This window comes from Falco rusticolus, chromosome Z (assembly GCF_015220075.1).
Source record: "Falco rusticolus isolate bFalRus1 chromosome Z, bFalRus1.pri, whole genome shotgun sequence".
In the NCBI taxonomy this organism is placed as follows: Eukaryota; Metazoa; Chordata; class Aves; order Falconiformes; family Falconidae; genus Falco; species Falco rusticolus.
In genome coordinates, this window is record NC_051210.1 from 75,654,540 (window position 1) to 75,675,597 (window position 21,058).

The window sequence follows — 21,058 nt, forward strand, 5'->3', positions numbered from 1 at the left end:
TCCTTGTTGCTGGGAGAGACTTCACAACCACTGTTCCTGTGAGTACCCACTTGGGATGGGAAGTCAGGCATATTCCCCTACCTGATTTCACTTGCCAGCAGACATCTGAGGCAAAGACATTGGTGTCTGGTAGAATGCTTCACATTTTTGAATTTGTGCAGACATCTGTTGAGGGACTTATCTGAAAGTTATAGTTTTGATCTAAATACACCTTGGCCTTTAAAAATTCATTTTGATCTTTGCAAAACACATTTGGGTAATAGCTACTGAATGACTTAATGCCAGCTATGCTTTGATAGGGATGGCAATCTACCAGTTACTAAAGACTTTCTGTTCTTAAAACAATGTGTGTTATCAATCCAGACCGCCCACCTAACCATGGTTGGGAAGGAGTGAATTAAAGGAAAACAAGCAGAAGCATCAAGAGTGATTTAATGTTGATCCAGAGCCCACTGAAATCAAGAAGATCCTACTGATGTAAATGAGATTTGGAGCAAAAGAAAGAGGAAGGGAACAGAGGGGGAGAAAGAAATCCTCCAAAGCAAGCAAAGAGGTAAAGACCTAATACTGACATCTTCATTCCTCTCTGTGGTGGGAAGAGCACATCCTTATTAAACGAAGGTGGTGAAGCCCAGTGGAGTTCACTCCAGTAGGCTGGGAACACCTCTGCCAGGCAGGGAGCATTTTATGCCTCCCAGACCGCAGGCTTACCAATGACTCTGATATTCCAGAAAGGTCAGTGCTTGTGAGTTATTTTAGCCCCTGCAAGACCTAATCTCATCCAGACAATAGAACCGCTGAGTGCCGTGAGCCTCACAGGGGCTGCTGCTGGCACCAGGACTTGGGCAATGCTTGGTGGTGGCACGGTCCAGCTCCCACTTTCCCCCAGCTGCCTCCACATCTGTTGATTTAGTCCCCAACTCCTCTTGGACCCATAGACAGTTATTATGGTGCCAATGAAATGTCTAGAGCAAGGCTGTGCAGCTCATGAGCACTTGTCCCTCTTATCCCGTTTGGGGCCAATGAACGCTGCAGTTTGGAGGGAGCAAGGAAGCCTGGAGAACACAGTGAGTGAAGCCTGTCACATCCCATGGGTCTCTCCCTTGTCCTGTAGGATGCCTGTATGGCTACAGAGATGTGACATGAGACGTAAAGGCTGTCTTTGGTGCCAGTATGATTCATAGCCCTGTCAGGCAGCTGGACTGCCTGGATTTCTATTCTGGGACCCAGAAACATGTGATTTATTAGTTCATTTATGGAACAAGGGGAGAGGCAGAAGCATGGTCTTATGATTTTATTTTTTGTAGAAAGAATTAAGGGAAATTATGGTAACATTGGGAAACTGCTGGCCCAGAGGTTGTAGAATCAGCTGTCTTGGTGGCAGCAGTGGGGTGGGATGGTCTATGAAGCTTAGTTCGCCTCCAGCCAGAAACCGCTGCCCAAAGGGAAGTGAGGCTGAGCTGCTGAGAGCTATTTGATTCTAACGGAAGAAATGTCTGCAAATTAACGCCTAGGTATTACACATCCATTGCTTCTTTCATCCCAAAGGAGAACACATGACTTTATAAATGGCGTTCAGGCAGCATATTCAGAAAAATCATTCATTACTGGAAGGAAGGCCAGGCCTGCTGCTGGTGACTTATGAATGGGTTCCTAATGTATTATTGTTTTTTAATAGAAGGAATGGGTGTGCTGTACCTTGCCCTGAGTTAAACAAGCAGTCTGTCTGTTACACGAAGACTTTGCATGGAGTGTATGTTCTTTAGAGAGCAGCAGATCCATACTGAAGAGAAGAAAAATGGGTCTGAGTTGGCATCTCCATTCTCTTCCATCAGATTCTCCAACATCAACGAGGCCTCAACCTTCTGCGTTAATTTGAGCAGATGGACTTACACTGATGATACTCCTCTCTGCCCTAGACTTTGTGACTTTGGGCAAGTAACTTTAAGGCAAGTTCAGCTGCAAGGCATGAAGGGCACTTAGATGCTGGACTTTCATCAACTTTCACCTGGAATTACCTTTGAAAAACCCCCCTTTATGTTTCTGTGTTCCTGTAAAACTAAAGTCTAATGACTTTTCAGTTTCCTATTTACCCTGACAGCCTGAGGGGATCAGTGACTCTGTCTCTCTACTGACTGTCACAAGGCAGCTTTTATTAACTGAGAACCTGAGTCCACGCTGGAATCTCAATGAGAGTAAATTTTGTTGGTTAATTGCTATTCTGAATCATGATCTGTTTAATTGTTATCTATTTGTATTATCGGTTTATCTAAGGTTCTGTTTGTGTTACCTGAATATTTTGAAGATGCCCTTGGGAAGTGAGGTGGTGGACTGATGGCTTAAAGTTTGACCTTCTTAATTCTGCGTTTTCCAGATTTAAGTACATATGAAGATTTAGATGCTCAAGTATTCACTGGTTATTACTTTTCTGTTGGGACCAGGAAGAAGAATTGCTGTGGCTTTGGCTACAAAATTGCTAAATAGATTGATTAATTGTGTATAATACCAGTTAATTCCCAGACATTGTATCGTCTCTTCTTTTGCTTATCTTTTGTGTCTTGTCCCTTAGAGAGACAGTCGGATGAGCTAACTGCAGCCATTTTGGGGTATCTATTCCAAACCGTCAATTACTTAAGACAGACAGATGTCTCTCTAAGGAGCTAGTCTCTCTCCATCAACTGTAAGAGATGTGTAGATGGCAAGACTACAGATGACCCCAAGATTTTATACTTTGATGAACACTTTGATGTAATTCAGCCAGGTCAACCCTGATCTTTAGTTGGTAAGCTGCTGATTGTGGGAGCTTTCCTGTAAGAGGTTTATACAGTGCTTAGCACACAGCAGCAATTCCATGTAAGATCAACAATAACCATATTTCCAGCAGCAGCAGTCTCAGAGGAAACATGCTAGAATTTCTGGAGAGGGTGAAGAGGCGTGTTCCTGTTGAGGTGAGACGTGCAAACACCAGGCTGTGGCTCCACACACCTGGCTCACAGATTTGGTTGACTTCCTGAAGATGCGTCTGGCTGAACTGCAGCCGAACTCCCCCAACTTTGTGGAAATGATAAACTCTCTTTCCAAGCACTAACGGCTGCTATGAGCCTGAAGGGAGAAAGGGAGAGTGCAGCTGGATGTGTGTGCGTGTTTGCGAAGAAGGGAGGAGAGATGAGGGAAGTTTCTCCTATGAAAGAAATGATCCAATTTGAAGCAAGTCCCTCATGGGAAGAGCTGTGACAGAGGCTGCTCTGTTCCTGTTAATTTTCACAGTGCAGCTGTCAGCGGGTCTGTAAATAGTACTCCGTGAAGCCAACACTTCCTATCCACACATCAACCATTCAATTAACGGAAGAACAGAAGAAGGAAATAAAGTGTACCACAGCCTTCTATCACGGCTTTGATGTTTCCCAGCAATTTATGAAAGTGTACACAAATCTAATTACAAGCCCCACTGCTTCCCATTTACATGGAGCTCCTCAAGTTCAGAGCTGTTTATATCAAAATAATTGTTAAAAATACCTCAGCTGATCTATGGCATTGTGGCCCCCCACTCACCGGAGCCGCCACACTGCTCCTTCCAGGGAGTTTCTGCCGACTCAGCACTTTGGTGCCAGTGTGCACGCATAATAACAGCCGCTTCCCCGCTGCTCTGTGAGCGAGGCACCCGGGCTACAACTTCATCATGCCCACAAAGGTCTATTTTCCATATTTCCTCCACCTGCTCAGAGCTCCTTCTGCAGACTCTCACTGCTTCCCCTTCCATTCCTAATTCACCTAAATATTCCTCTGCTGCATTGACAGGGGATGAGGACAGCTGCTTGGCCAGTTTCTGTAATAGGACTGTGTCTGAAGGCAACTTCACAGTGCTTTGCAAAGTCGTAACTGCGCTGTAGGAATGCACAGCAATAATAACAGCAGTCATAAATGTGAGCCGGGGTTGGTTTCTTTGGTGGGGTGCCTGAGCGTCCAAAGCCAGGAACATGAGAACCAGTGACCCATTTGCTATTAGTTTGAACAAGGGCCACTACACACGATGTACTGACAATCACTTGTGTTTCTTGGGGCAATTTTTGACAATCTTATATTTAAGTTACTCTCATTTGGTAAGCTAAACAGGTGAAAAATTCTTTCAGCTTAATTAATGGCAAAAATCCCTTACGGTATGAAAGAGTAGATAGTACAATTTATAAGGCAAGAAGACAATCCCTTCATCTGACTATTAATTGGTTTTGGCTGGGAATTTCAGTGCTATGGGTGACTTCCGAAGGATGTGGTAGGTGGAGGCTGAAAGTCAACCTTGTTCAAGATGTTATGTCATTCATGTTTTCTTGATTAATAGAAAATATATTAAATACAACAATTAGAGATCTAATCGGTCTATTGCCTAAGAACACTGAGCAATAATTGTGTAATTTTATATAGGTGGGTCCTAAACAGAGATCTGAAGTTGTTTTTCTCATTTGTAGTGATAAGAGCCGCACAAAAAAATGTTGAAATGAAAACTCTCAAGTTAACAAAGTTTTTGGTTGCAGTATTATTTTTTTTAAGTTCAACCAAGTTGAATATTTCTCTGAAAGGCAGACATCTGTTTAGTGCATGTATCCAAGTCTCACATTTTCCTTTCTTTTCAAAAAACCAAGGATTCCATCAGAAAGGCAGTTTTCATGGAAGATGTTCAGCCAGGCATGGATAGACTTGTGATGCTAGTGCCTAGATGCAGAAGAAATGCTGTGGTTTGACCAAGCAGCTGTAGACTCCTACGGTAAAACCAAAAAAGGGCTTGGCCTGTGTGTTGGAGGAAGCCACCTTACGGGATTTTGGAGGTCTTAATGGCCTTAAATTTCATTAATTAAAGTAAGATATAGAATGAATGTAGTGCTAACAATTAGTGTTAGGCAAGTTCACAGTACACCTAATGGATCAGGAGTCAAAGGACTCAGGTGTGGGATGCCTGGTTTCCAAATTCCAAATTGCTTCAGTTGGGCAGCAAACACCCAGAACAGGATTCAGCTCCCCTTGCAGTGGACATGAAGCCCCCTTTAAGCTGCACACTCAGTGCAGCTCCTTGCACACTCAGCGGGGAGGCAGATGCCTCCACGGCTCCAGGGAGGCAATGATAAACCACATGTCTGAGCTACGTGGGAGGAATCGCCATCAGACAAGAAGCCAAGTGAACAGCTTTAATATCTGACTTGTAGGCGGCTAATGTCAGCTGGTATAGAGTCACCCTAGATCTTCAGCTCTGGCAAGATTACTAGATTACTGTGGCAGTGACGAGTACAGCAGAAGGATTTCAAGGTGGCAGGGGTATATTTCTGGTGAGCAAAGGCAGTTGTAGACTCTGAGACGTCTGCAGGAAGTAAGTGTTTTCAGCTTTTGTTTTTAAGCAGTATGGGTCCTTTTTCATTCTAAGTTACACTTTGGATGAAGAATCACTGTTTCAGAACTGACAGACCATAGGAATCCGACACCTAAAATTAACTAAAAAGCACACTTCTCTTTGGGTTTTGGTTTGACAGGTTTCAAAATCTATTTCTGTAAAATAGAGTTCCTCCATAGATATCTATTTCTCTTTATTGATTGTAATAGAAACTTAGATGACAAACACTTAGATGACAACCTCAGACATAGTTTCTTAGCCTCTGGACGTCTCAAATTAGGTGAGCCGAGTCCCATCTCAGGTATTCACTCTAATGCCCTTATAGAGATCTCCATTAAAATTAATGAAAGGGACAGGCACGCCCAGAAAGTGATTTAGTCCATCCCAGCACAGATACATAAAGGGAAGAATGTACAATTCTCTAGAAATGTCTCCCTCTCTCCATTCTATAGGAATCCTAGAGGATGTTTAGATTAGATTACAAACTTTTAGACTGTTAAAGCCAGATCAAATGAATCACTCTCTTCACTTCTCACCTCTATGCAGAAAATGTAGGTAGCAGTACTGTTCTACCCCTTCCAGAAGTTAATTCATAACAAAATGAATTCTGAGGTTCCACAGTGGGTGAGGTGGTGAAAAAGGTGCAACAGCAGTACAGGTTTTAACCCTGTGTACTTTCTAGGTAAGGGTAGAAGCTGCTGCAATTTAGGCATGTATAATGAAGCACAGAGGACAGTTTATTCTGTGTAGGTGGGTGGACAAGCCCGTATCTTAGATGTGTTAGATGTGTTGTGCAAAACAACTTTTCAATATTTGGCTGTCACTGGGATATGAAGACATGGGAGAGAAGGAGAAAACCAAGCTGAAGATGATGCCTAGGTAGGAGTATGACTGACAGGTAGGATGATAATGTTGTCCACAGTGATTGAGAATGGAGGCGGAGGAGAGAGAAGACAGGGTTTGGGAGGAAAAGTTCAAGCTAGACATCCACTACGAGATGCTGGAAAGACAGGCCAAGATTTTAGTTTTGACAGGAGTCAGTCCTGCAGCAGAGAAATTAGATCTACAAGCTGTCGCTATAGAAATAGTAGCTGAATTTGTGTTGGTGGATAAGGCTGCTAGGGACAAGACTTGGATGAAACAAAGAGAATCACATGAAGAGACCTATTTAGGTCTCCATTTGGATGGGGAATAGATACAGGAGGGGACAGAGTAACCAGAGCTAGAAGTACGGGGCATATAATTGTTAGAAATATATTATAAATGCCTGCAAAAGTACATGAAAGTTATGAGCTCTCATAAAGAAGGACACAGAGGTCAAGTAAAACACTAGTGTAAACCTGATGAGCTGATAGGCAACATGATTTTAAAAGACCTCAGAAAGCTCTCTTGGCAGGTAGATACAGAAGGAACTTTGGGCCTGCTCAAAAGTAAGGGATTATGGGAAAGTCATTTCTAAAAGGAATTTATTGTGTGAAAATTGGAAAGCTGTGGACCTGTTCAGTGGGCCCTTAGGAGAAAGTGCCTTGCACAGAGAAGTGGGCTTCTGACAAATGGCGGTCAGGCACCTGTCCAAGGAAAGGTTAATAAAAGAAAAAAAAAAACAAAAACCAAAACCAACAACAACAAAAAAAAAACTTTCATAAAAGAAAGTTGCCTTTTGAAACTATTAGGCAACATATGTTGTGTGAACAGGAAGTCACAGTAGAGCAATAATCCTGACAGCTGTGGAGAAACAGGAGTCTGCCGCAGGAACGAACGGCTCGAGACCTGACAAGAATGATGATGGATGCCCCATTGGTAGTACACGAGGACAAGGCAAGAGATGTTTAAATTGGCTGAACCACAGGAACAACTTTGAGTTGGCATCAAAGCCAGACAAATGAGGCCAGTCCTAATGGCGAGAGAAATGGGAGGGGGGGCTGAAGGAAGATGGCAGCAGTGCACCCCTCCTTTCCAAGGACGAGGGCTGCGTCGCCATCTCACCACGAGGTGGCTGCATTTCTCTGTGAACATCCAAGCCCTTAAGAAGCTGCACACCCTGAAGCACCATGAGAATGACAATAGGAACAGAGATCACCTGCAGGGTTTGGCCCATCCCATTGAAAGCGCCTTAGAAATTTTGAGGCCCTGTGGGAAAAGCACTGTGTTCCATGTCTTGACCAAGTGGCGGTCACTCCGCAGGCCCTCACTAGTCCACTTGGCTGTGGTAACTGCCTGTGTGCCCGCTTGTACCTCATGGGAGATACAAGGCAATGCCATATAACCTAACTTATAATGAAGAGGATGAAAATAATTTTCTACTTGCTTTTCCTGTGAACGAAGAGTAGGTATGTGGACTGCTGCTGAGGTTCAGTCAATTAATGGAAATTTGTCAAGCCATGGAAACTTGATTTTGAGCCTGGAATCTGCATCTAGTGAGGGTTAAATTGTTATGCTTTTTCAGATGCTCAGACCTGGTTATTCAAGAACATTTCTATAACAGGTATTTGAGTCAAACAAGTCAACAGGAAAAATGGTCCCATAAAAAACTGACCCATGAAATGGCCGGTTCTTCATTGTTTTGCACATCCTAAGCTCAGTTGATGTCAGCAGGACAGAACAGAAATCTGCTCCCAAGTGGTCAATAGATGAGTATTTTTTTTACTTATCTGAAGTGTGCCAAAAGTAGGAAGGAAAAAGGCTGGGAAATGATAAGGGTATTTTGGATATACTAGGTCTAGATAAAGTCTTCAACTCTCCTTGGGTTTTGTCTATTTTTTTCCTGTCTTGCTCTCACCTCTGTCACATGAGTTTGCAAGATTTTGGGGACAGGGACTGATTTTTAATACACCTTTTTGTGGTAATATGGAACTGTAATTCCTGATGTCAGTTTATAGACGCTATTGCTTTGGGTCAAAGTTTGAAAGATAGTCATTAAAAGTACATCTTCAACCTGTTTGAGAAAAGATGCCCATATTTCACCATGGGATGCCAGCATCAAGCCCAACATCTGGTATTGTTAGAAGGAAACTTTTAGGAAGAGGGTCCTATAAGTATTGTAATACTTCAAAAAATGGACACCCGTATCTTTAAGGAGAAGTTTTTCAGTAGTATCACTGGTAAACATGTACCATTTTTAAACTGATTTGTCTAAGATGTGATTCCAGAAATGAGATCTTGATGATTTGCTACTTCCAGAAACCTTTTCCCCTGTAAAGAACTTTCCATTTTTGTCCCTGCAAAGATCTAGATACAATCTGCCAGGCCCACTTTAAACTTATTTTAATAAATTCATGAATTTACATCAGAGTATCTTATTGAAAAGGAGATTTTACAGTCCTAAATATTTTTTAATGAGCTTTCCTGTATCCTTTCCAAGTTGTTGCCATGATCCTTTGCCTTTCATGATTTACACTGTGAATAATTAGTAATAAAAATAATATACTATTATAATAAACCAAAACGTGTTGGACCAGATTGTCTTTCATTGCTGACAGTGGAATGTCTTACATCCCTCTGGGTCTGTGTGATGGTGTACAAATATAATTTTCCATAGAAAATACATCTGCATTTCTACTTTCCTGAACTATCAGGTTCAAACCCCCATATTACTAGGTATTTGTCCAAATGGAATGATCTCTGAAATGCTTCCTGGAAGATCCAGTAGTTGGTCTGACTGCCTTTCAAGAGTTAGATATAGGGAACCACATTTATGCCTAGATAGGCACTTTTGTAATAGCAGTGGGAGGTGTCCATCACTGTGCTTCTAGTGCCATCACGTGAACATGCTGCTCTCTGCTGAATGCTGGCAAAAAGTTATTTGGGGAGGGAAACAAAGAAGCCCTTTGGCACAAGTTTCTACTTGATTCATCTCTCTGAAACTTGGAAGTTTACACTCATGGTAAGGTCAACCCAATGTTTTTGGCATCTGTCTTTTTTTCAGGTCATCAGAATTGCTAGTGAAAGAACACAGCACCCCTTGGGGTTCTGTGCCTGTGTGAAATGACAGTGTCTTCCTGTCCTTTCCACTGATAAGCAAAGCACACCCAAGGCCCTGCATGCCTGAGCTGTTATCCATCCTTCCTGGAAGACGAGTTCACAGAGCATAGACAAATCATCCCTGCTCCTCAATCCGGCCCCAGGGCAGCAAAGGCCAAACCAGCCCTCACTTGCCCTTGTTACAGAGCTACTCACCGGCATTGTCTGGCTGCCATGCAAGGCATTGATGGCTGCTTGGGCCTCCGCATGTGAAGAGTATTTCACAAATGCACACCCTGGAAGAGGAAAAAGAATATAAGAAAGGTTACACAGGTACCATGAATGTCCATCTAGGTAAGTACTCCACCCTCAGAACTGGCCAGTAAAGATTGTTGTGGAGAAAGTATAACAAACAAATGTTCTTCTGGTTCCTTTCTGAAGTCCAGTCAGCAGCAGCCTGAGGACCTCTTAAGTCAAAGCTGCATCCAGAATTCCTGCGCTGCTTGTGATGGGCAATGATGGGCACAAACATAGCAAGTACATTTTGAATTCACTTGTGTTTTGACCTCCACAGCTTCACATGGTAAAGTGTTTCCCAATTTTACAATTTATTGCATGAAAATTAATTTTATTTGTATTAGACTTAATGCTGAATGCTCCTCCCTCTGGGATTGTGAGAAACAGTAAGGAAGTACATAGAAGTTGTCAGAAAGCCACACATACTAGTTACAAGCAACCAGAGGCCAAAGTTACAGAAAGTATTCGGGTTACACCAAGCCCACAAGGTACCTTATCATACCACTGTCTGGTACAGCTCCATGATAGACTGCTTAGAGCTTGACTTGGCTCCAAGCAGGTTTGGTCTGACAAAGTGTGAGACAGCTTCTGATGAAGAAGTGGGGATGGGAGAGATCCACATGGTATGATTTACCATCTTGCCACCACCAGAATCTGAATCTTAGTCCTTCATAGCTGCAGAGCCAGCACCTGTATAAGGACTCTCCTCTGGACGTTACAGAAACATATGCAGCACTTCTCCAGCCTGCATTGTCATATGAGGAATCTCACACTGAACTCTTACATAAGGTTTTAGGGCATAAAGGTACATTTATGGATATGTGCTAGAGTGCAGAAATGATCAACACTTCAAAGGGTCACATGCACCACTAGAGTTGGGGGAAGTATTGCTAACACTCTTAGCTACAAGCAAACAGACTCAGAGAGAGGAAGAGTAATTTCCATATGCTAAGGCAGGTTTTGGAACAGATTGGGAGAGATCTGAGAAGTTCTGGCTTCCATCCCCTTCTATTAGTACCAAAGACTTTTGAGCTTTTAATCAATTTGCAAAGCCCTAGCTGTTTCCCCTGAAGGGGTGCAGATTGCTGAGCAGAGGATGTCAGTCCTGATGATGGGATGACTCTCCTTAATTCCCTTTGCAGAATCCTTAGAAAGTCCACAAATCCTTATGGATCCATACCATGCAGGGTGAAAATTAGAACAGCCCACCTGCAAACTCTAAGAATGAGCCCTAAAGGTCCCCAAAATCAGCACTGTGGGCTGGTACAAGTGAAATTGAAGAAAGCAGTGATGGCCCCTTCTAAAAAATGATACCCCCATATGAAATTAGCTTACAGACAGGAGCCCTTCACTTTCCATTACCCTTTCAGCACTGTGCTCGGAATGTATTTCAGGAAAAGCACAATGATTGTTGCTAATAGTTGGATCTAATTTATAAGGAGCTGAGAGGAGACAATCATGAGAAAATGAGATAGATAAACTTCAGCTGGAAACAATAGGGATCAATTATGACATAATCACAGCCCAGCATTCCCGGGCTTCTGAGATACTGCGCCTTACTCTTCATTAATCAGAGATAATCCAGAATTAGGGTGTTTAATTATTTGCAGAGATTCTTTTGTACTTTCTGCCTCTAAAAAGAATATGCTGATTAGCAAATATACAAAAGCTTTCCAGCTCCAGTCACCCGTTGCATTTAGAGCAGGATTTTTGCCTGCAGTGATGCTGTCATGTTGAAGGCTTCACTCTCTTCAGGTGGAATCCAGCCCTGTGCTAGGGAACTTGATGGATCAGTGGAGATGGATAAAGGTGGGAACAAAGGGAGTAGCAGGCATTTATCTTCTTTAATATCCAAGATACTAATGGGATCCCTCCTACTGCTTCCAGTAGGTTTGAGGTAGCAAGACCAGTGAAAACTCAGCTTTTACTGGTGTATGGTGGCAAGGCAATAGCAAAGATCCCAACATTTTGGCCCTTCTGTTTATGTGTTCAATAGGATGGCTTCTGTACACAACACCAAATGTGCATGTAACCTCTTCCTTTCCTGTTGTCACCAGAACTGACTCCAAGATCTTATGAGCCAAGGATGCGAGTCATGCCAGTCTCCTCAGAAAAATGGTATCCCTTTGACAGAAGCAGATCGGGAGTTTGAAGGGATTCTGACAGACAGAGAAATATATAACCTGTGCTGAACGGGCGAATACCTGTGTTTAAGGTGGTTTGTTTGTTGGGGTTTTTTTGGTTTTTTGTTTGTTTTTTTCCCTTACTTCCAGATTATAAAGCTGGAAGAGCTGCTTTTACTGTCCTGCCAACTTGGAGGAGACTGCAGAGTCAGGGCCTAAGGTTATAATTGCAGAGGGTGTTAAGACTTTTCTTGTGGAACTTATGGTGCTGTGGGAAATCTTTGCTTTCCGAGTTACTGAAGTAGACAACTGCTGCATGGACGGGTGTGTGTGGGGGGGGAAGAGGCTGTCCATGGAGCAGCAATTCAGATGCTGTGGGTCCTGCTGGTTTGCTGAACTGGATCCACTTCAGCTTCCTCACCTGAGGACTCCTGCACTCCTGCCTACACACTAGTGGGCTTCACCCAGAGGGGCTCGGGGACTATGCCTCTCCCATCTCTCCCAGGAAGGACAGGCTCTGCACTCCACTTCAGACAGGGAAATGCCTCAGTCCCAGCTCTTCCACCACCTGGTTACATGCTACAGCCACTTTGCCTACCCCTGAGTCACTCATGCAAGAGGTGTTTCTTCAGCCCTTTGAAGGATATAGCTCACCGTTCAGAACATCACCCATGGCCTCAGGCAAGGTTCAGGCAGCTTTCTGGCTGTGACTGAACTGTGGTGGCATTAAAGTGGGAAGCTAGGTCCTGCCTTCTGAGAGCAGTGCTTGCATGGAGGTACCTGGAAGACTTTAGAGGCTCACCACAGGGATGCCTGTGGGACTTCATGTAGTAGGTTGGGTAGGATTGAAGTTTATGGGATTTGATTGCTATCTGATGCTTAGACAATCTGCTTAAATCTCAAATTAGACCGAATTTAAGCCTTATGGGTTTTACCCAAATTAAGTAACTCACAAGCAATGTGTGTCACATTGGTTTCTAGCAGATGGAAAACATTACAAACTGGAAATAACTTTGTGGGAGTTGTGGCTTGCCTGACTAGCTCCTAAGATAAGGGCACTAGCCTTAAGTTTTCTGTTAGATTGACTGCTCTGTGTGCCTGTGTGCGTGTATGTAACTGTGTGTGTGTAAATTAGGAGCTTCACATTCTCAGTAAATAGCACCAGCAAATGGAAGCTGGTAATATTAACTCTGTCAAGGCTCAGTATTGATCCTGAACAGCTCAGTGAAACGCAAGCCTGAGACTGCAGCCCGCTAGCACTAATAATTAAACTGGTTAGCAATATGGAGCTGCCACTCAGATTCAGACTTACAATGAAATTGTTTAAGAGGGAAGGAAAGAAAAAAAGATGGAGCAAGTATGATTACAAGTCTGTGAGTTGGATCTCCTTTGGAATCTGTTTCTTGCAAATCTCAGACATCATTGCCTTTATTATTACTCTATTTAACTCATTTGTCATTAGATTTTGTTCTGTACAATTTCAGGCGGAGGCAGACAGATTTTTTTTTGTTGTTGTTGTTTTCCCCAATTTATTGATTTGTTCTGTGAATGGAGTGCTTAACTGGTTACTGTTATGATGGCTGGAGCTCTTTTAAGCCAACCTAACCTACTGTTTTCCAGTGGGGCAGCCCCTGTATTTGGATGTCACGGAACTAAAGTAGACCTGCAATTGAAGAAAGGTGCCCACAGTTTATTTTCAGCTCAGGAAGGCTGAGCTTTGCTGACATATACCAGACAACTGCCCTGTAATGCTGGTGCGAGTCTTTTTTGCCTGCCAGTGATTTTACGGAATACCAATATCTTTCTCCAGTGTATCACTGTGATTTTTTTACCTCTCTGTTGCAAAAATGTGCTGGTTGATGTTGTCACATGTCAAAATATCCAGTGAGATATGAACTGCATCAGCAGGACTGGTCTCTTCTCTGGTGCTGCACATTCCAGCACAGTTTATGATATATTACACACAGATCAATATTTAATGGACATATTATACTGTCAAAAGAAGAGGGCTTCCTATTCAAATTGAAGTTACTTTGTCTAGAGACTGATGGAGGAAAAAAATGACCCTCCAACTCAAGAGAGAAGCCTCATTCTTATACCTGGGCTGTAGCAGAAGATCTTTCATGCTACCCATGTAACAAGTGATGCCAAACAGTGGCAGAAAGAAATAAGGCACGTCGTCTCACAATGAAGCATTTGTGGGTTTCAAATGGTACTTGTCTACTGAATGTAATGTTTGAATCAGTGTCCGTACCCTTGGAATTGTGATCACTGGCTGAGATGTATCTATGCAAAGACCAAGTGAAGACAGGGAAGACCTGTTTCTGGTGGGTGAGAAATAAGCTGAGATAATGGCAGAGACAGTAAATCAAGGTATAAAGTAGAAACCTTGGCTTTGTTTAAAAGGAAGAATTGGCCTGTTCAACAGGGTGGAGAGAGCACATCTTGAGTGAATGCAGAGGCCCTGTGTTCAGAGGGAAGGCTTTGTGCTGTGAACAAACTAATAGTTTGCATGTGGTGAGACATAGCTCATCAGAGGCATGTGCTTTTAGGTGCAATCAGCTTTTTGCTCTCATACGCAAGCAGACACCAACCAGCAAAGCAACAGCTTCCCTCGGCATATGTGACCCCTCCTAATGTAAGAGATGCTGTCCTGGCAGCCACGTAGTGACTTTGTCACGCCAGAAAATGATACACAAACTGAGCCTGGGTCTAGCTTGACGGAAGCCATCGCCTTACCTTTGCTGTTCCCATCGGGTCCCCGAAGGATTGTGCACTCCTCAATGTTGCCAAATGCCTCGAATAGCCTGCGCACATCATCTTCTGACTGCTGCTTATTGAGCATGCCCACAAAGAGTTTTCTGTCTTCTGGAACAAAATAAAGAGATGCTTACCATATTTCAGGAGGGATGTGAGAGCCAAGATGGCTCAGTATCACATGCAAAACAAACAGTGATTTCATTAAGGTGACATATTTCAGAAGCTGCTAGTCTTTTCAGGTGGCTGGCTTGAAAAAACTTAGTAGCCTCAGATGTTCAATGACTACTTGAAAATAATTTGGCAATTTCGAGAAACAAACAAGCAAACTAGAAAGTTTTGATTGTATATAAAATCTTTAACTGCTTCTTAAAATCTAGGCACTGAAGTCTTCCAAATCAACTTTTTCTGATCAATCTTTGCAGTCAGCTTACAGTAACTGAAATGACAACATTGCTAGAACCATGATACAAGAGGAATATGGATAAAGTTAGAATATAAAAATGAAGTCCAAATGAAAAATAACAAGTTAACAGCCTTTGCAATACTAAGTAAGTTGCAGGGAAAAAAATGTTTAACACAAGCTGTTTTAGATCAGGATATAAAGGAAGCCACAGCCTGTAAATGGAAATTTGTCATTCATACCCACTCACAGACATATACCTACAAGTTTGGATGAGTTTTTTTAATACATTTTTTAAGTTTATTAGAAATAAGCCCCATATTTTTATACATTGTTTTTCAAAACATAAAGTTAATTTATGTCTACTAATATATGAGATAGCTCAAGCAGATGGTATTTCATGTCCAAGCAGGACATGGTCTGCTAGTAGATAATTTTTCTTTTTTGAATGAGGAAGCTCAACATGTCCCGGCAATGTGCACTTGCAGCCCAGAAAACCAACCGTATCCTGGGCTGCATCAAAAAAACATGGCCAGCAGGTCGAGGGAGGTGATTCTCCCCCTCTGCTCCGCTCTGGTGACACCCCACCTGGAATGCTGCATTCAGCTCTGGGGTCCCCAGCATAAAAAGGACATGGACCTGTTGGAATGAGTCCAGAGGAGATGATCAGAGGGCTGGAGCACCTTTGCTATGAAGACGGGCTGAGGGAGCTGGGGTTGTTCAGCCTGGAGAAGAGAAGGCTCCGGGGACACCTTCTAGCAGCTCCCAGTACATAAAGGGGACCTGCAAGACAGCTGGAGAGGGACTCCTGACCAGGGCGTGTAGTGATAGGATAAAGGGGAATGGCTTTAAGCCGAAAGAGGGTAGATTTAGATTAGATATTAGGAAGAAATTCTTTGCAGTGAGGGTGGTGAGGCACTGGGACAAGTTGCCCAGAGAAACTGTGGAAGCCCCAGCCACCTTCAGGAGTGTTCAAGGCCATGTTTTATGAAGCTTTGAGCAAGCTGGTCTAATGGAAGGTGTCCCTGCTCATAGCAGGGTTGTTGGCAATACATGACCTTTAAGATCCCTTCCAAGCCAAACCATTCTATGATTCTATGAGTTATACCTGGACTTGGTGTTGGTATGGGGATATTCAGTCCAGAATGAAACACCTTCAGAAAATGTTGGTGAAAACAGACTAAATTAATGACTGCTGAGTTGGCAGAAGGACCTCAGAGGGCGCAGAGTGATGCCTCTAGATCAGGTTTATGTTCAGAGACCGATAGCATTACACAAATAAAAAAAGAAATTTACATAGTTTACATTGTGTATGTAAACAGGCCATTTGCACATGATTCATAAATGTCTTATCATTCATTAAGGGCTATGTAAATGTGTGAACCAATGATTTTTTCAGAGCAGTTTACAGAGCAGAAGTAACTAATTTGAATAAATATATCTAAATAAATAAATAAATAGTTTGATTTTTTAATTTATTTAGTTATAATGCACACGTTAACCTAAAGCTGAACAAAACATTGGTTTGTAACAAACCTTTTCTAGCTGACTAATTGGGCGATTTATGTCACTTTTGTTCACTGAGAAATCGCTCGTGTAGGCAATCTGTTCTGCTTCAACCTGTGTTTGATCAAAATTCCCCTCTCCAAGATGCACCTGCAAATTGGCAAATTACTTTATAGCCTTGGATGAGGATAATTTTTCATGCAGTGGATATCAAGAGAGGATATTAAAAGCTTTCAATCCTGTAGTCAGGTTATCCATGTAAACGAAAAGTGTACTGCCCACAGAAAGCGAGGAGTTATGTTGCCTTCAGTTAGGCTGTTGAAATGGTAGGAAAAACAGGTTATGAAGGGTACCTGTGCATTTCTGATAGGAGAGAGAAACAGCGCTAGCTTTCTGATAGCATGCTAAAGCAAGAAATATGCCTACTTTATGTTGGAAAAGTTTAACAAAGGGGCTTCTCGAGGTCTTTGCTGGCAACACAACGTTCAGGCTTTGATGATGCACAAAGCCCTAACTAACACAGTGCAGATTCTTTTCACCTCAAAATAAGGTACTTTGGATGTCTGAAAGGTCTGTTTTCTTGATGGCCAGACTGACCCACAAAAGAGACTCTCCGAGGTGGGGTATAAGCCTTAGAGAGGCAGCTACTGAAGTTGAGCTTGTGCTCTGTGGGGCATCTCTCAGTCTTGGCTAGACAAAGCCTTGGAGAAAAAGTCCAGTCCAAATTCCAGTGGTAGTCCAGATATTGGAGGAAAACCCACCCACCAAATGACACCAGCTGTCCTGGAAGATGGGAGATATTTTAGGAATGGGGCAGAGTGAGGTAATGAACTGGGAACAGCACTGGCAAAAGGCTTTGCCTGGAAAGTTTGTGTCTAGTAAATACTTCCAGCATGGAGGAAGCATCTGTTATATTGTACTTTATATGGTTTCTGCTGTTTCAAACAAGCTGCATCAGCAAAAGCACTTCTATAGCTATGTAACTGTATTTTCACCAGGCTTTTTGCTAATATAAATGTACCATTAAAAAAAAAAAAAATCACATCCCTCCTCTGTCAGCAAAACTCTCTAGTGTGGAACTGGCCTGAAACTGCCTTGTCTGGTTTAGTTTATGCAAAGCTAAAACCAGGTGTTTTAGGAACCACTTAATTTTATATTCTGTTTTATTTGGTTTTAATCTTTTTTTTTTTTTTTTCGTTCCCTTTCCTACATCTCTGCAGGACGCTAGGAATGGTGATGCCTGTCCCCAGAGCTGGCTGGCAGAAGATGCAGTGCTTTGGTGAGCTGCCCATGAAGTGGCCATCAGACCAGCAGGGACAGGCTCGACTAAGGGTGAGGACTACCTCCCCCAGGGGCTTCTGGTCCAGCTGCTCCAGAGAAGATGGCATGAAGGGGTCCCCAGGGCCAACCAGGGCTCAGCACTGCCTGGACATCACCTCCAGCTCCCTCTCCAAACCAGTGCCCAGTCTCTCTCCTGAAAAACTGCCTTGGGTTGTCAGGGGAACCATTTGTCACATCTGCCATTTCAGAAATCCTCACAATCACACACTTGGCTGATAAAAAATGAGTCAGTTTAACAAGATTTTTTTCTCTGAGAGGTGCTTCTAACAAAGTGCTGCATTTACCTTTCAAGTCCCAGCCCTGCCAGGGAGCTCAGCAGCATCTTTAAACACCACCGCTCACAGATCTAGGGTGGGAAAAGAGAGGGCAGGGTCCAACAGCTGGGACCATTCAGCATGTTCCAGGTCTTGGCTAATCAGTTTATCCTCTAATGGGCTTATATGAGCCTATTACACCCCAAGTGTCCCCATATGCTGCTCTTCCAAGTCCCAAACAAAAAGCTGTCATGCCATGCACCAGGGCAACTACTTTGCTCTAAACAAGGCCATGAGACTACCAGGAGAAAATGAAGACAGGATGTGCTGGCGTCAGTGGGACATGTCTGAGCGCGTATGTATGCCAAGATGCTTCCCACCAGACTTTTCCAGTGTCCTTGAATGAGAATGGACAGTAGTATCTTGCTGTTCCATCTCTCAGGCCACTCTGCATCCTACAGAAACCAAACATTTAGGCTGCACACAAACCTAGAGCAATCCCCAGATCAAGCTGTCCCAGCGCTCTGCCTGTCTGCAGGGTGTAGGGTCCATCCCTACCACCCATGGTCCACCCATAACACCTCACTGAGTCCCATGATTCCTTCTCTTTCAGTGATATACTATGCCAACTCTATGCATCGCAGGACCAACATCTGAAATTCAGAACACTGGGCAGACTCAGTCCCCTGTGACCTCCTTGCCAAGCTTGATGCTGTCATCCTCATTTAAGATTGTGGGACTGAGGGGTAAAGAAACCTTCAGATCAGGCCCCCTGAGACCTGGGATTTGGGGCAAACTGAACACAGCCAAGGAGAACAGAAATACCCCTGTCCAAGGGCAGAAGAGAGGGACAAAACGGGGCTGGACATGAGCCCATGATCTGGGCTGTCCCCAGCTGGAGCTGTGGGCATCACTGTATGCTCCAGCCTAAGCGGCCAATGGCCATGGAAGAAGGAATGGTACCTCACAGTACCATCTTGTCTTACACAAAAGGAGCCATGAGGAGCAGCCTTTATCTCCTCCCTATGAGGGAAATCAAGTCAGTGAGCTACTTAGCATGTCTAAGAACATATATGATGAAAATCTATTCTGTGCAGCTTCCACAAGGGCACACATGGCCTTGCATCAAGTATTTATGCACATATGAGCATAGGCCATAGAAACACAGAATGATTTGGGTTGGAAAGGACTTGAAAGATCATGTAGTTCCAACAATCCTGCTATGAGCAAGGACACCTTCCATTAGACCAGCTTGCTCAAAGCTTCATAAAACATGGCCCTGAACACTCCTGAAGGTGGCTGGGGCTTCCACAGTTTCTCTGGGCAATTTGTCCCAGTGCCTCACCACCCTCACTGCAAAGAATTTCTTCCTAATATCTAATCTAAATCTACCCTCTTTCAGCTTAAAGCCATTCCCCTTTATCCTATCACTACACGCCCTGGTCAGGAGTCCCTCTCCAGCTGTCTTGCAGGTCCCCTTTATGTACTGGGAGCTGCTAGAAGGTGTCCCCGGAGCCTTCTCTTCTCCAGGCTGAACAACCCCAGCTCCCTCAGCCCGTCTTCATAGCAAAGGTGCTCCAGCCCTCTGATCATCTCCTCTGGACTCATTCCAACAGGTCCATGTCCTTTTTATGCTGGGGACCCCAGAGCTGAATGCAGCATTCCAGGTGGGGTGTCACCAGAGCGGAGCAGAGGGGGAGAATCACCTCCCTCGACCTGCTGGCCATGTTTTTTTGATGCAGCCCAGGATACGGTTGGTTTTCTGGGCTGCAAGTGCACATTGCCGGGACATGTTGAGCTTCTCATGCATTAACAAGTCTTTCTCCTCAGGGTTGCTTTTAATCCATTCTCCTCCCAACCCAATTGATGCTTGGGATTGTCCTGACCTACATGCAGGACCTTGCACTTGGCCTTGTTGAACTGAGCATCTCCCTTTTGCTTTTTTCAAGAAAGGCCTGTCCAAGTTTCTGTCTATTACATGCACTAAATGATAGTTTCTGTTTCTGTCTCACACCTATATATCACATGTTGGTGAAGAAACCTTACTAACCTCTCTGTAGAGGCAACCCTTAACAGCAGCAGCCTGAGCAGTGACAGTGCCCTGCAGCATGGGGGCTGGATGTGGTGTCCATGTAATCCTCTTCTCCCCACATTTTTGTTTTCCCTTACTAGTGCTCACCCCATTATCAGTCTTTCCTTACAGCCTGAGTCCACCATGCTTGTTTGGCCCATGGAAATAACCATGGCTAGCAAATTCTCTGGTGTGATGCCCAGGAGAGCCAAGGAGTTTTTTGCTGGTGCACCATGAGGCCCTTCCCATGAGAAACCTGAGGCACACTGATAATACTGAAATTAAGTTTATCTCAAGTCTACACCATTTTGCCATAAACAAACCACAGCAATAACAGGAGCCAGCACCCCCTGTTCCTCCCAGGAGGACAGGTAGGGACAGAAAGGCCACAGCAATGGCAAACCAGAGCTCTCAGGGATGTCCCCTTGGTGACATTTCCAACATCACCATGAAACCAGGCTTCCCTTTTCTTGACCACTCTGCCAGCGACAGAGGCTTGTGCCCATCAGGAAGGGTGGGCTGCAAGGCACAGTGGTGAAGAAATGTAACCTGTCAGATGAGTACACAGCATCTGCAGATCTCCCCAGCTGTGTTTATATGAAGCTTCAGCACCTTCCCTAGTGCAAATAGGGGTTAAATTATTCCCTGTTCTATTTGTATTTAAATGTTATTTCTCTATGATAAGCGTAAGGCAGAGGTGTCAGATGGGCCAGGGCGAAGGAGGCGGCATGCATGAAAGGTGAAATAATAGAGCGTTGCAAACCAAGTGCTGAGAGGAGATGGGAAGGGGGGGACATGTGAGTGTGGGGGAGAAGGGGGAGGACGGGCACTAATTAAAGAGACAGAAGGGACAATGAGATGCAGGATATTTGACCCTCTGTGGAGCAAGAGGACAAGAACAAGAATCACAGCAATTGCGGAGGGACTGGGGGAAAATTAGGGTCACTCATAGAGAGACACGACACAGGT

The 21,058-nt window shown here is 43.8% G+C and overlaps 1 protein-coding gene across 11 annotated transcripts in view; it reads right to left on the reverse strand.

Moving 5' to 3' along the window:
- Nucleotides 1-21,058, reverse strand: part of CELF4 (CUGBP Elav-like family member 4) — a 722,303-nt gene that overhangs the window by 91,088 nt on the left and 610,157 nt on the right. For 7 of the 11 annotated variants that reach the window (XM_037374240.1, XM_037374244.1, XM_037374239.1 and 4 more), the window contains exons 4-5: nucleotides 14,497-14,625; nucleotides 9,554-9,633 (exon numbers count right to left, since the gene is read on the reverse strand). In XM_037374240.1, the coding sequence (XP_037230137.1) occupies nucleotides 9,554-9,633; nucleotides 14,497-14,625 (209 nt within the window). The remainder of the gene's footprint in view (nucleotides 1-9,553; nucleotides 9,634-14,496; nucleotides 14,626-21,058) is intronic. The other 4 variants (XM_037374241.1, XM_037374246.1, XM_037374243.1 and 1 more) reach the window with 1 other exon arrangement.